Source organism: Trachypithecus francoisi, unplaced genomic scaffold (genome assembly GCF_009764315.1).
Source record: "Trachypithecus francoisi isolate TF-2019V2 unplaced genomic scaffold, Tfra_2.0 Lachesis_group1, whole genome shotgun sequence".
Taxonomy (NCBI): domain Eukaryota; kingdom Metazoa; phylum Chordata; class Mammalia; order Primates; family Cercopithecidae; genus Trachypithecus; species Trachypithecus francoisi.
This window is the reverse complement of record NW_022681454.1, coordinates 61,250,144-61,266,446: the sequence shown is the minus strand read 5'-3', so window position 1 is coordinate 61,266,446 and position 16,303 is coordinate 61,250,144. Positions and strand designations below refer to the sequence as shown.

At 37.8% G+C, this 16,303-nt stretch overlaps 1 protein-coding gene across 1 annotated transcript in view; it reads left to right on the top strand.

Annotated features, from left to right (window-relative positions):
- NPFFR2 (neuropeptide FF receptor 2) overlaps nt 1-13,757 on the top strand; it is a 98,712-nt gene extending 84,955 nt beyond the window's left edge. The window contains exons 3-4 of the mRNA XM_033214481.1: nt 3,828-3,927; nt 12,677-13,757. Coding sequence (XP_033070372.1) covers nt 3,828-3,927; nt 12,677-13,511 — 935 coding nt within the window. The 3' untranslated portion in view covers nt 13,512-13,757. The remainder of the gene's footprint in view (nt 1-3,827; nt 3,928-12,676) is intronic.
- The last annotated feature ends 2,546 nt before the right edge of the window (nt 13,758-16,303 follow it).

Sequence of the window (16,303 nt, the reverse complement as noted above, 5' to 3'; positions counted from 1 at the left end):
ATAATTACATCACAATTTTTGTTTGAATCAACATACAGAATATATATTCTTATTTTACATATATCTTATCACTGCTGAGCCTTGGAAAGTGCTGTATCAATTTCTCTCTTATAAAATGTTTCATTTTCCTAGATTTATTAAGCGCATATTTTGATTTGCTTAGTTTGGGTGTGTACCCATTATCAATGTACCTCAAATTCGCTTCCAGAAGTGTTACTCTCTTGTCAATAGCTTTAAACATATCAAGTATCTATCCATTTATTTGCAGGTACCTCTCCTGGTGTTTTCTGTTCTCTTGTCTTTATAGGAACACCTTACTCCTACCCCTTCGCTGATACCTAACAACTCTCTTCACCTCTCTTTGTGTTCAATCCCATTTTCTGGATGCCATGTCCACTTCTTTTTCTGTTTATTCCTTTCTGAGAAATGGTTTATTGAGATGAAACGTTTGAGCTCTTATATGTCTGCAAGTATCTTTATTCTGCCCTCACAATTAGTTAACTGTATGAAGAAGTCTAGGTTGGAAATTTCTTCTGTCAGAATTTCAAAGGAATCACTCTATTGCTACTGCTGTAAAATATGGTATTACTGCTGAAAAAATATGATATTTAATTCTTTCTTCTTTTGTCCATGATTTGTGTTTTGTTTTTCTTTTTTTTTTTTTTTTGAGACGGAGTCTTGCTCTTTCGCCGGGCTGGAGTGCAGTGGCCGGATCTCAGCTCACTGCAAGCTCCGCCTCCCGGGTTTTACGCCATTCTCCTGCCTCAGCCTCCGGAGTAGCTGGGACTACAGGCGCCCGCCACCTCGCCCGGCTAGTTTTTTGTATTTTTAATAGAGACGGGGTTTCACCGTGTTAGCCAGGATGGTCTCGATCTCCTGACCTCGTGATCCGCCCGTCTCGGCCTCCCAAAGTGCTGGGATTACAGGCTTGAGCCACCGCGCCCGGCCGTGTTTTGTTTTTCTTATGAAAATCTTTTAGAACTTCCCTTTATCCCTAATGTTCTCAATTCCATGAAACTTGCCTTGAAGTAAGCCTTTTTATTTTGTATTTATTGTGCTGGACATAAATTAGGCTTTTAAATCTGAAAATGAGTGGCCTTTAATCTTAGGGAATTTTCTTGTGGAGTTATTTTCTGTTTTTCTTTCTTCTACTCATATTAATCAGATATTAGATATTCTGGATTGCTCTTTTTGGCATCTGTTTAATTTTTTGTCCCCCATTCTTCTATTTTGAAAGATTTTCTCAGCTTTCTCTTTTAAACTTTATGTTGAACTCCTCAATACTGTTACCATATCTTAAATATTTTGAGTTATTTTTATTTTCTGCATATTTCTGTAGTTCCCACCATAATTCAACAGTATCATGACACAAACAGTATCATGCACTTGTTTCATGGACATAGTGCACTGTATCTCTGGGGTTAGTAATATTTGTTTCTGTTTTCTATTTTTCATATCTCTGACTTAATTTGGTTTTCCTATTTTTCTTCCTATGCGTGTTAGTCTTTTTCTTTTATGTTTGAGGTTTCCCTAGTGTTAACTGCTTATTTTTCATTGCATTTAAAAAATTGTTTTGTTTTCTTTTTAGTTAATATGGGTACATATGTGTATTTGCGGGGTACATATGATGTTTGATATAGGCATATAATGTGTAATAATCATGTTAAGATAATCATATTAGGGCATTTGGGATATACATCACCTCAAGCATTTATCATTTCTTTATGTTAAGAACATATAAATTCTACTCTCAGTAATTGCTAAATATACAATAAATTATTCTTGACTGTAGTAACTCTGTTGTGCTATCATATACTAGCTCTAAGGCTGGGTGTGGTGGCTCATGCCTGTAATTTCAACACTTTGGGAGGCCAACGTGAGAGAATTACTTGAGCCTAGGAGCTCAAAACCAGCCTGGGCAACATAGTGAGACCCCGTCTCTACAAAAAATTAGAAAAAAAAAAAAATAACTGGTGTGGTGGACTGCACCTGTACTCCCAGCTACTCAGGAGCTTGAGGTAAGAAGATTGCTTGAGCCTGGGGACAGGGTGGTGGGGTAAGTGGAGGGGTTAAGGCCACAGTGAGCCATGATCACACCACTGCACTCCACCCTGTCTCAAAACAAAGAAACAAACAAAACAAAACAAAACAAAATAAAACACCACCAGAAAAAAAAAAAAAAAAAAAAAAAGACTAGATCTAGTTAACTGCTTCTTAGCTTCTGTGTTTCAGAGTGAGGCTGCCTGGAAGTTCTGCATGCCTGGAGGTTAAGGTTAGGACCACTGTCCACTTCATTAGTCTGGACTATTCATTGAGAAATTCACAATTGTCAAAATCTGCATATCCGTATTATTGAACAGGTCACTTTTTCCAGAAGGAGATTTTCTAACGTACTGCCATAGGAATGTAGGCTGGCTGTTACATTCCACATTGCCATGCAGTGCCGCGGTATACTTTCGCTTAATCCTTCTGCATCACAGTGGCACTCATTACCCCGCACCTGGCAACTCGGGTTTAGAGTACTTATGGTTCTGCCTCCTCAGAGAGTAAACCTCCATTCTTCTATCAACATGGGGGAAAAACCACTAGCATCTAATTGGATTGATACATAATTTCCACCAATCATGTTGTTTTCTCAACCTCCCATTTAGTAGTATCTGGCACTTTAATTTCTAAGGATTTATGCCCTTTTATTCTACACCTATCATTTCAGTGGAATCGAGTGAGGGAGATAAGATAAAATATACGCTTAATATTCCATGTTCGACCAATGGCTACACACACTTTTGTGCATTTTTATTGACAAATAGTACTACCATAAGCTAACGCATTTTAGAACTGAAAAAGACATATTCTCTTTTGGTTGCCACTCACTAGAGTCACTCAAGCGTTTATTTTAATATGATTCTGAATAGGTGACTTTTAAAAGATATACTTGAATTATTTAGCTTCTTTAAAAATACTTTATGGTTAAGAATATTTTGTTTTGGAAAATAAATTGCAGAATGCATAATATTCATCTTTTGAGAAATGAGAATATTTGCTAGGAGAAGAATATTGTTCCTTTTCTGTAATAGCAGATGGGTGTTTAGAATATCAAACTACTACAATAATTCTATGAATTTCCTTTATAAACTATACAGTAGCTAAGGTTTAGTAGGAAAGCAATACTTTTGTTCATGCAAAGTGCTCTTTATTCTGGATGTGTCTCTGGGGTAAATTGTCTCATTTCATTCTATATTAATAAATACAGTTTATTCTGTATGTACCTCCTGATTCCTCATTATTTATGGAGTGCCTTTCCAAACTAGAAAACCGACATTCTGTTTATTCATTTAAAAGACATTATTGCATCAGAGTCAATGGTTTAGACTCTGGAATCTTACTGCCCAGGTTCAAATCTTTAAAATGCTCCTAACTAGCTGTGGCAAAGTATGTACTATTTGTTTATTTGTTACCTCGTCTATATTGTGACGAAAATAACAAAGCCTTCAAAAGCTTGTTGTGAGGATTAGATATGTCAATAGACAGAGACCACTTATAGTACCTGGAATGTGATAACTACTATGTAAGTTTTGACGTTATTGTTAGTGTACTGAAAAACAGAGCTCTGGAGAGATTAGGGAAAATACTGAGAAACATTGATTGTTCTCTGCCTATCATGTGAGCTCTGGAGAGATTAGGGAAAATACTGAGAAACACTGATTGTTCTCTGCCTATCATGGAGAAAACAGTTGTGTTAGTCTTGTTTCCACGCCTTTCTATTTTTATTTTCAGTGAGATTGTGAAAATATGATCTTTTGAAGACTGTTTCATTTTCCTTTCAGGGTGGCCATTTGGAAACACGATGTGCAAGATCAGTGGACTGGTCCAGGGAATATCTGTTGCAGCTTCAGTCTTTACATTAGTTGCAATTGCTGTAGATAGGTAAGTCTACACCAAACTCTGAATCCAGAAAAATCGGCATAGTCTGCAACTAGTATACCCGAAAAATATACAACCTGCTAAATTTGGACATATCTTTTCAAATTGTATTGAAAAAATCAAACTCTTTTTTAAAATTATTATACTTTAAGTCCTAGGGTGCATGTGCACAATGTGCAGGTTTGTTACATAGGTATGCACGTGCCGTGTTGGTGTGCTGCACCCATCAACTTGTCATTTACATTACGTATTTCTCATAATGTTATTGCTGCCCCACCCCCCCCACCCAATGACAGGCCCCAGTGTGTGATGTTCCCCACCGTGTGTCCAGGTGGTCTCATTGTTCAATTCCCACATATGAGTGAGAACATGCGGTGTTGATTTTCCGTCCTTGTGGTAGTTTGCTCAGAATGATGGTTTCTAGCTGCATTCATGTGCCTGCAAAGGACATGAACACATCCTTTTTTATGGCTGCATAGTATTCCATGGTGTATATGTGCCACATTTTCTTAATCCAGTCTATCATTGAAGGACATTTGGGTTGGTTCCACATCTTTGCTATTGTGAATAGTGCCACAATAAACATACGTGTGTGTGTGTCTTTATAGCAACCTGATTTATAACCCTTTGGGTACATGCCCAGTAATGGGATCGCTGGGTCAAATGGTATTTCTAGTTCTAGAACCTTGAGGAATAACCACACTGTCTTCCACAATGGTTGAACTAATTTACACTCCCACCAACAGTGTAAAAGTGTTTCTATTTCTCCACACCCTCTCCAGCATCTGTTGTTTCCTGACTTTTTAATGATGGCCATTCTAACTGGTGTGAGAGGGTATCTCATTGTGGTTTTGATTTGCATTTCTCTGATGACCAGTGATAATAAGCATTGTTTCATATGTCTGTTGGCTGCATAAATGTCTTCTTTCTAGAAGTGTCTCTTCATATCCTTTGCCCACTTTTTGATGGGGTTGTTTTTTTCTTGTAAATTTGTTTAAGTTCTTTGTAGATTCTGGATATTAGCCCTTTGTCAGATGGGTAGATTGCAACAATTTTCTCCTATTCTGTAGGTTGCCTGTTCACTCTGATGGTAGTTTCCTTTGCTGTGCAGAAGCTCTTTAGCTTAATTAGATCCCATTTGTCAGTTTGCCATTGCTTTTGGTGTTCTAATCATGAAGTCCTTGCCCATGCCTGTCTTCTGAATGGTATTGCTTAAGTTTTCTTGTAGGGTTTTTATGGTTTTAGGTCTAACACTTAAGTCTTTAATCCATCTTGAATTAATTTTTATATAAGGTGTAAGGAAAGGATCCAGTTTCAGCTTTCTACATGTGACTAGTCAGTTTTCCCAGCACCACTTATTAAACAGAGAATTCTTTCCCCATTGCTTGTTTTTGTCAGGTTTGTCAAAGATCAGATGGTTGTAGATGTGTGGTGTTATTTCTGAGGCCTCTGTTCTGTTTCATTGCTCTATCTCTCTGTTTTGGCACCACTACCATGCTGTTTTGGTTACTGTAGCTTTGCAGTATAGTTTGAAGTCAGGAAGAATGATGCCTCTAGCTTTGTTCTTTTTGCTTAGGATTGTCTTGGCAATGGAGGTTCTTTTTTGGTGCCATATGAACTTTAAAGTAGACTTTTCCAATTCTGTGAAGAAAGTCAATGGTAGTTTGATGGGGTTGGCATTGAATCTATAAATTACCTTGGGCAGTATGGCCATTTTCACGATATTGATTCTTTCTATCCATGAGCATGAATACTCTTCCATTTGTTTGTGTCCTCTTTTATTTCGTTGAGCAGTGGTTTGTAGTTCTCCTTGAAGAGGTCCTTCACATCCCTTGTCAGTTGGACTCCTAGGTATTTTATTCTTTTTGTAGCAATTGTGAATGGGAGTTCACTCAGGCTTTGACTCTCTGTTGTTGGTGTATAGGAATGCTTGTCATTTTTTCACATTGATTTTGTATCCTGAGACTTTGCTGAAGTTGCTTATCAGTTTAAGGAGATTTGGGGATGAAACAATGGGGTTTTCTAAATATACAATCATGTCATCTGCAAACACGATCAATTTGACTTCCTCTTTTCCTAATTGAATACCCTTTATTGCTTTCTCTTGCCTGATTGCCTTGGCCAGAACTTCTAACACTATGTTGAATAGGCATGGTGAGAGAGGACATCCCTGACTTGTGCCAGTTTTCAAAGGGAATGCCTCCAGTTTTTGCCCATTCAGTATGATATTGACTGTGGGTTTGTCATAAATATTTTGAGATATGTTTCATCAATACCTAGTTTCTTCCTAGTTTTTAGCAGGAAGTGTTGTTGAATTTTGTCACAGGCCTTTTCTGCATCTATTGAGATAATTTTGTGGTTTTTGTCTTTGGTTCTGTTTATGTGATGGATTGTGTTTATTGATTTGCATATGTTGAACCAGCCTTGCATCCCAGGTATGAAGCTTACTTGATCATGGTGGATAAGCTTTTTAATGTGCTTCTGGATTCGATCTGCCAGTATTTTATTGAGGATTTTTGCACTGATGTTCATCAGGGATTCTGGTCTAAAATTCTCTTTTGCTGTTGGGTCTCTACAGGGCTTTGGTATCAGGATGATGCTGGGCTCATAAAATGAGTTAGAGAGGATTCCTTCTTTTTCTGTTGATTGGAATAGTTTCAGAAGGAATGATACCAGCTCCTCTTTGTACCTCTGGTAGAATTCAGCTGTGGACTTTTTTTTGGTTGGTAGGCTATTTATTATTGCCTCAATTTCAGAGCCTGTTATTGGTCTATTCAGACATTCAACTTCTTCCTGGTTTAGTCTTGGGAGGGTGTATGTGTCCAGGAATGTATCCATGTCTTCTAGATTTTGTAGTTTATTTGCATAGGGGTGTTTATAGTATTCTCTGATGGTAGTTTGTATTTCTGTGGGATTGGTGGTGATATCCCCTTTATCATTTTTATTGAGTCATTTGATTCTTCTGTCTTTTCTCTTTTATTAGTGTTGTTAGTGCTCTATCCATTTTGTTGATCTTTTAAAAAAAAACAGCTCCTGGATTCATTAATTTTTTGAAGAGATTTTCTGTCTTCATCTCATTCAGTTCTGCTCTGATCTTAGTTATTTCTTGCCTTCTGCTAGCTTTTGAATGTGTTTGCTCTTGCTCCTCTAGTTCTTTTAATTGTGATGATAGGGTGTCAATTTTAGATCTCTCCTGCTCTCTCTTGTAGGCATTTAGTGCTATGAATTTCCCTCTACACACTGCTTTAAATGTGTTCCAAAGATTCTGGTATGTTGTGTCTTTGTTCTCATTGATTTCAAAGAACGTCTTTATTTCTGCCTTCATTTCATTATGTACCCAGTAGTCATTCAGGAGCAAGTTGTTCGGTTTCCATATAGTTGTGCGGTTTTGAGTGAGTTTTGTAATCCTGAGTTCTAATATGATTGCACTGTGGTCTGAGTGACAGTTTGTTGTGATTTCTGTTCTTTTACATTTGCTGAGGAGTGCTTTACTCCCAACTATGTGGTCAGTTTTGCAGTAAGTGTGATGTGGTGCTGAGAACAATGTATATTCTGTTGATCTGGGGTGGAGAGTTCTGTAGATGTCTATTAGGTCCACTTGCTGCAGAGCTGAGTTCCAGTCTTGGATATCCTTCTTAACCTTCTGTCTCATTGATCTGTCTAATACTGACAATGGGGTGTTAAAGTCTCCTATTATTATTGTATGGGAGTCTAAGTCTATTTGTAGGTCTCTAAGGACTTGCTTTATGAATCTGGGTCCTCCTCTATTGGGTGCATATATAGTTAGGATCATTATCTCTTCTTGTTGAATTGATCCCTTTACTATTATGTAATGGCCTTCTTTGTCTCTTTTGATCTTTGTCAGTTTAAAGTCTGTTTTATCAGAGACTAGGATTGCAACCTCTGCTTTTTTTTTTGCTTTCCATTTGCTTGGTAGATTTTCTTCCATCCATTCCTTTTGATCCTATGTGTGTCTCTGCATGTGAGATGGGTCTCCTGAATACAGCATAGTGATGGGTCTTGACTCTATTCAATCTGTCAGTCTGTGTCTTTTAATTGGGGCATTTATCCCATTTACAGTTAAGGTTAATATTGTTATGTTTGAATTTGATCCTGTCATTGGGCGAGAGTGTCCTGGTTTTCCAGGTACAGTCTGTCATGGCTTCCCTTGGCTAGGAAAGGGAAATCCCCCGACCCCTTGAGCTCGGCTGAGGCGATGCCCTGTCCTGCTTCGGCTCACCGTCTGTGGGCTGCACCCACTGTCCAACCAGTCCCAGTGAGATGAACCAGGTACCTCAGGTGCAAATGCAGAAATAACCCGTCTTCTGCGTCGATCACACTGGGAGTGGCAGACCAGAGCTGTTCATGTCCGGCCATCTTGGAATAGACATAGAATATCTACCTCTTTAAGAGCAACATACCTACTAAAGTTTCAGTAATAAGAAAATAAAACTATTGAATTTTCCATGCTTTAAAAATAAATAATTGGAGATGGTAAAATTTTCCTATTTTTTACACTACAATATAGATGTTTCTAACAGCAGAAATGCAAATGTGCTGAAATAAACCTGAAATTTTATCTATATTTTAAGATTGAAAATCATTCATCCATTCATTCATTCACACATGTTGTTGATCATTTATGATGTGCCAGGTACTGGGCTGGGCTGGTAACATCTGAAACAAATTAGAAGTGCTGCCTCAGGAAGGCTACAATCTGGTGAAGCAGACACAGTCATTAACAGATATTTACAAATAATGCTTTCTATTAGGGGACCAGTGTCTGACAGCTATGCAAAACAGATAATAATCAATTCTACTTATTAGGACAGGGAGTGGTGGATTCACAAAAGAGGTGAGACCTTCTGATTCCTTGAGGAGTCAGAAATGTACCCTTAGAAGAAACTGGGAAAAGGGCGTCCCTTAAGACAAGTATATACTTACGACGTTGAACTAGAAGGCACTTGTTCAGAGAAGTGCAGAGAGGTAGTTCAGCAGGAACAAGGAAGGCGAAGTGGTACATTTGTCCACAAAGAGAGAGATTTATTATGAGAAATTGGCTCACATAATTATGACTGAGAAATCCCAGAATATGCTGCCTGTAATTTGGAGACCTCAGAAAGTCTGTGGTATTATTCAGTGCAAGTCCCAAAGCTTGAGAACTAGGGAGAACCAATTGTGCAATTGGCCATTTGTGTAAATTGCATCCTGTGGGCAGGAGAAAATGATATGAGATGTCCTAGCTCAAGCAATGAGGCAGGGAAAAAAGGGGGCAAATTCCTCCTTCCTCCATTTCTTGTTCTATTCAGGCCCTCAAAGGACTGGATGATGCCTATCCATACTGGGCGAGCAGTTCACTTTACCGAGTCCACTGATTAAGAGGCTAATCTTATCCAGAAACAATTTTATAGGTACATCCAGAAATAAGATTCAATCTCGGCACCCCTTGGCCCAGTCAAGTTAATAGATTAAATTAGCCATCACACTTTTGTAGCAGAGACTCTCAGTGCTCTGCCAGATCTTTTAAATGTTTCAGTGGGTTCTGTTTTACATCCAACTGCCAGTATCTTCATCTCTGTATCTCAAGTCCAAATTGTGCAAAGTCTCAGTTCTTAAGCAGAACAGACAAGAAATGCCAGATAATTAATATCCCTAGAAGTAGCCCTCAACTAAAATCTCATGAGAGTTGGTGTACTCAGCATTCTCTCCCCTTGGGTTGCGTAATTCTGCAACGAATGGTTTGATTCACACCCTTTGCTACCTACCTTCCCATTAATGAATCACTTCTCTATACTTTCAGTTATCTATTGACATGTAATGAACCACCCTCAAATCAAACCACTTAGTGAGTTAAAATGACAGCAATATTTATTATGTCACAAATTTGTGATATGTACAGATTTAGAAAGTACAGCTTGTCTCTGTTCTACTTGATGTCAGGTGGAGCATGTTGGTACCTAAACTCTCATGTTGGTACCTAATCCAGGGAGACTTGAATATGTGGAGGCTAAGAGAGCTCTGTCTCTACTGGTCTCTGCAAATGGGCTCTCCAGCAAGGTTACTTTAAGGTACCTGGACTTCTTATATGTTAGTTTAGGGCTCTGAAGGTCTGTGTCTCAAAAAATAGTACCAGCAAAAATCATGATGTGGTATCATTTTTGCTGCATTCTATTCATGAGATTGAGTCATCAGTCCTTAGCCAAGGAGAAGGGAACAGAGTTTGGAAGCAATGTCGAAGAACTCGGACATGTTTTAAAACTACCACATCTTTATTTCTTGCACTTGCTCTCAAATTTTTTTTTTTTTTTCTTTTCAGGGCTAGCTTTTGCAGGAAGGCAAACTAAAAGAAACTCCCAAGCTGATTTCTCCTGACTAAAATCCTTTGCCTGAATTTTACGGTTACATTCCAAAGCACCTACCGTACAACTTCACCTGCATATTCAACAAAAGGCACCTTAAATTAAACATGCCCAGAGCTGAACTCATTATTCCAAGCTCCACACTATACACAAACAAAATAACAGGCAGCTCTTTTTCTCATGCTCCCCACATCAATGAATGGCAGGATCACTAACTCAATTCAAGCAGAAAACCTGAGCTTTATCCTGGAATCTTCTTTCTGTCTTCAACTTTGCTGTCACTCTCCAAATTCTATTATTTCTGAGTGCTAACTAGTTCTGAACCAGGCCACTGTCCTTTGTCACTTGGAATACTGAGATTGTTTTCTAACTGACCTTAGGGCTTCAGGAAGCCAAACTCTAATTTATTTTTTTCTCGCAGCAGCCCAAATAAGCTTCTTAAATTATAAAAATAATCTTGCCTTTCATCGTGTAAATCCTTCAATGAATCCCCATTGGTTTTTAAATGAAGTCCAAACTTTTTAGCACAATTTTAGTAATTATTATATAGTTTTTAATATTTTTAATATTTCCATTGACTGTTTCTCAGCAGGGATTATTCTCTATCTTATTCATCTTTGCTTTCCTGAAGATATACATACAAACACATATATATGTATGTGTACAAATATATAAGTATATATATTCATATATGTACATTTATTAAACAAATACATAAGTACAAACATTTATTATAAATACAAATATATAAGTACATATATATGTACAGATATACATATGTACTTTTATATTTGTTCATCATTACTTTTATTGTTAATAGTGTCTGCTATACACCATTTATTCAAATTTTGAGTTAAAATTTATCTCATGTATCAATATGTGTACTTATATATTTGTTTAATAAGTAAATGAAACAATAATATCCAAAACCCTATTAGTTTGTATTGAAAAAGAGCAACATACATACGTTTGTGTTTATGAAATTATCCATAATTTCAGGGCAGGTGAATGGGAGGATTCATGGATTAGAAGACTGTAAGAACACTTGAAGGTGAAAAGAGAAGATCGAAGGAGTTATAAAGAGTGACAACAGAGCAGTCAAAGCCCAAGCTAACTAGTCATTCTATGAAGATAAGTTAATTTGGAGTTGCTGCTCAAACACTTAAAGCTCTACATTTTCTTATCTACAGATCTAGAATGTAACAATTTTCATAACATTTCAGTTTTATGGAGTCATAAAAATCAAGGAAGATTAAATAGGTAATAGGTACTTTGAAAAAATATAAAATGTTACACAGTTGCATGATGGTATGATTATCTTATGATTAACATAATGAAATGCAATAATAACAACAAGATCCACAATATCAAAATCATAGTAAAATGAATCAGGCTTACTCTACATACAGATGCTGAATTTTTGTACTCAACAGAGGACATAGACTGTTAGGAAGGCTCATAATCAGAGCTCATAATGAATACTCTCAGATTTTTACAGCTGTAAAGCAAGTCAGCAACACACTTAGTGGCTTCAAACAATATTGGTTTATTACATCTCATGATTTTGTGGGTTAACTGGGCATCTCTTTGTTCACCCTCCTGCTTCATGTGTTATAACTGGAATCATTCATGTTGCAGCCTTATTCTGGGAGCTAAACTGGAGCTAGAACATCCAAAATGGCTAAGCTCTTATATCCCAGAATCTTTCTCTACATGCCTTTTATCTAATTCAACTTCTTGGAGCTTGAAGGCGGGATTTTAAGAGGAAGCATTCTAGAAGGACCTGCCCCACATGCAAGTGTATAAAAAGCTTCTCCTTGCATCATGTTTGCTAATATCCTATTGGTCAAAGCAAGTTATGCAGATAATGTGTTGGGGACCACACAAGTGCCTGAGGGATAAAAGGTTCATTGATTGCTACAGGTTAGCAGTCTACCACAGCCTAACAGAGCTACCCATCTAAAGAGGACACTGTAGAGGTTGAGTTTGAGCTCTGAAGCCAAACTACTTGTGTTAAAATCCTGTGTAATTATTGGTAAGATTTTTACATTTTCCAAGTCTGTTTTCCTATCTTTCAAGCAAGGAGGCTTAAAGAGATGATCCATGCAAATTAATGGAACAGAGTCTGAAATGGTTTTAGGCCATGTTCATTATTACTTTTTATTATTAATAGTGTCTGCTATACTCCATTTGTTCAAATTTTGAGTTAAAATTTATCTCATGTATCAATTACAGAAAATGACAATGCATGCCTTTCTACTACAAATGATAACTTTCTATATTTTTGAGGGGACTGTGGGGTGAGAGGCCTGTAATTACATAAATAAATTTGGTGTATGACTTGGTCAGAAGTGATGAAGCAGTGCCTCATTTATATTTGTCCTTAATTGCAGGTTCCGGTGTGTGGTCTACCCTTTTAAACCAAAGCTCACTATCAAGACAGCGTTTGTCATTATCATGATCATCTGGGTCCTAGCCATCACCATTATGTCTCCATCTGCAGTAATGTTACATGTGCAAGAAGAAAAATATTACCGAGTGAGACTCAACTCCCAGAATGAAACCAGTCCAGTCTACTGGTGCCGGGAAGACTGGCCAAATCAGGAAATGAGGAAGATCTACACCACTGTGCTGTTTGCCAACATCTACCTGGCTCCACTCTCCCTCATCGTCATCATGTATGGAAGGATTGGAGTGTCACTCTTCAGGGCTGCAGTTCCTCACACAGGCAGGCAGAACCAGGAGCAGTGGCACGTGGTGTCCAAGAAGAAGCAGAAGGTCATTAAGATGCTCCTGATTGTGGCCCTGCTTTTTATTCTTTCCTGGCTGCCCCTGTGGACTCTAATGATGCTCTCAGACTATGCTGACCTTTCTCCAAATGAACTGCAGATCATCAACATCTACATCTACCCTTTTGCACACTGGCTGGCATTTGGCAACAGCAGTGTCAACCCCATCATTTATGGTTTCTTCAACGAGAATTTCCGCCGTGGTTTCCAAGAAACTTTCCAGCTCCGGCTCTGCCAAAAAAGAGCAAAGCCTACAGAAGCCTATGCCCTAAAAGCTAAAAGCCGCGTGCTCATAAGCACATCTAATCAGCTTGTCCAGGAATCTACATTTCACAACCCACATGGGGAAAACTTGCTTTATAGGAAAAGTGCTGAAAAACCCCAACAGGAATTAGTGATGGAAGAATTAAAAGAAGCTACTAACAGCAGTGAGATTTAAAAAGAGCTAGTGTGACAGTCCTAACTGTACTATGCATTATAAATTTAAATACCATTTTTTTTGTGGCTTTGCGCTACAATTTTTTCAAAGAATGTTCTAAATAAAACATTTACTGAAAGCCCTCTCTGGCAAAAAAATAAAAATAAACAAAAATGGTCATAAGATCATAAACAATCTTATGTTGTATAAAAATACAGAGTGACTTATACATGTTTGCATGAATAAATATATTTCTAGAGAACAGTTTACAAAGCCTCATCTTTCCCAACTTAACCCTTTGTGTATGCGTCAAATCAAGCCCACGCATGCGCACACGTGCCTGTGTGTATTTTCTCGAAATGATGATGATGAACAGTGAGTGCTTTGCATGACACTATATTTTATCAATTTCTCCTTTGGTTTTGGGTTTAAAATTTTGGACTACAAGACTATTACTCTGCTTATGTTTATAAACTGTACTTAGTTTTCTAAGAAATACATTCGATCACATGAAATTCTCTGCTGTTGTTTTTTTTCTCATTTCCATTACTTAATTTGGGTTAATTTACAAAGGCAAGATATTATAGGGCCATGAGTAATTATGTCACAGCGGCCCTCACTCCCTGTGTGTCAGAACTGTAGTAGCAAATAAAGGGACATATATTTCTTTATATTTAAAAGTTGATTTTTTAAAAAGAGTACAAAGGAGTTTTTGCTGGCTTTTTCGTATTTTCTTAAGTGAAGTTTATGCCCTAGTTGAACACACATTTGTTACAGAGCTGACTGAGGACCCCAACTTGACCCATTTCTCTAACAGAATCTCTGATGTAAAGAAGCAAACCCTTTAATAATGCAGCAGTTAGCAGAAAAACGGCACCTTTCTTTGAAGTGTTTAATCATAGATATTTAACAATTATCATAAAACTCTCACATAGAGAGCAAGAACAATTATTTCAAGTCTTCCACTGAGCACATTTAAATCCAGCACCCTGGGTTTATTAAATTAGTATTATTGTTTAAAAAAGAATTGACAACCCCTGAATTCAGCTATGTTAAAATCATCTAATGATAATGGTTGTCACTGTTAGCTTTTATTCTAGGGTGAGGTAAATCTCTAGAAAATTGGAAATTATAACAAAATAAACAGTTTGGCAAATAAAAATAAACTTCTAGAAGTGAAGCTATTATACTTTTTGTCAGTCATTTTTGTGGTTCAAACTAAAAGCATTTGCTATGGTTTGGATGTGGTTCGTCTCCACCAAAACTCAGGGTAAAATTTTATTCCCAATGTGGCAATGTGGAGAGCTGGAATCTAGAGAGTGGTGGCACTACCCCATTAATAGATTAATGTCATTTCACAGGAGTGAGTTCTCGCTCTTGTGAAACTGGATTCATTATGGCAAAAGTGGGTTGTTGTAAAGCAAGGTTCTTCTCATGTTTTGTGTCTGTTTGGACATGCCTGCTCACTTTTCTGCTTCTCTGCCATGTTGTAACGCAGAACATGGCCCTCACCAGAAGCCAAGCAGATGCCAATGCCACGGTCTTAAACTTTCCAGTCACCACAGTTGTGAGCCAAATAAACCCTCTTTTCTTTGTAAATTACAAAGCCTCAGAAACACTAAATGGAATAAAACTTTTCCACATTCTACTCTTTTGAGAAATAATTGTACAGTTTTTTGTTTGTTTTTGGTTTTGCTTTTTTTTTTTTTTTTTTTTTTGAAGTCTCTCTCTGTCGCCCAGGCTGGAGTGCAGTGCTGTGATCTTGGCTCAGTGCAATCTCTGCCTCCCAGGTTTAAGGAATTCTCCTGCCTCAGCCTCCCCAGTAGCTGGGACTACAGGTGCACACCACTGCGCCTGGAAAATTTTTGCATTTTTTTTTTTTTTTTTTGAGATGGAGTCTCACTCTGTCACCCAGGCTGGAGTGCAGAGGCATGATTTCAGCTCGCTGAAAGCTCTGCCTCCCAGATTCACACCATTCTCCTGCCTCAGCCCCACGAGTAGCTGGGACTACAGGCTCCCGCCACAGCGCCCGCCACCACGCCCGGCTAATTTTTTGTATTGACAGGGTTTCACCGTGTTAGCCAGGATGGTCTCGATCTCCTGACCTCGTGATCTGCCTGCCTCGGCCTCTGAAAGTGCTAGGATTACAGGTGTGAGCCACCACACCTAACCAATTGTTGAGTTTCTATTTGAATTGAGCTATGTGTTATTTGAATATACAAGTGTTATTTCCTGCAATTATGAAGGGCAACTCTTAAAAGTTGTAGGTATAGAATTTGACCATATATTCTTTTATCTTGATTCACTGAAATACTACTTACAGTTAGTGTACTCAGACATAGAAGATTATTTTCATATAGACTATCACTTTCTTATGGGCCTCCTCACACGGATACACATTCTATCAGCACTTGAAACTCATTTTCACTAAATTGCATGTCCTCCCATTCATCTGCCTGCTTTTATCACTTTCTATTCCCTGTTTCATCTTCCCTAATGGTGACAAAACTCTCCTTACTGCATCTTATCCCTACATTCAGTCTTGCATCTTTTAATTATTTCTATAATTGGCAAAGGCATCTTCCTGAATTAGAGGACTAATTTACTTTCTTTCATTAATAAATAATTTGACAAATATAAGTACGTCTCTGGGAGTCTATTATATTTTTCATAATAGCTCTCTTTTTTTTTTATAATAGGCTCTCTGCCTCTTAAAAGATGTGCATTTTAAAAGCCCACCATGGCCTGGCCCTCATCTCCTGGTTATATCTCTCTGACACAAATTGTTTCCAACACTCAAGTCAGAAATGGCC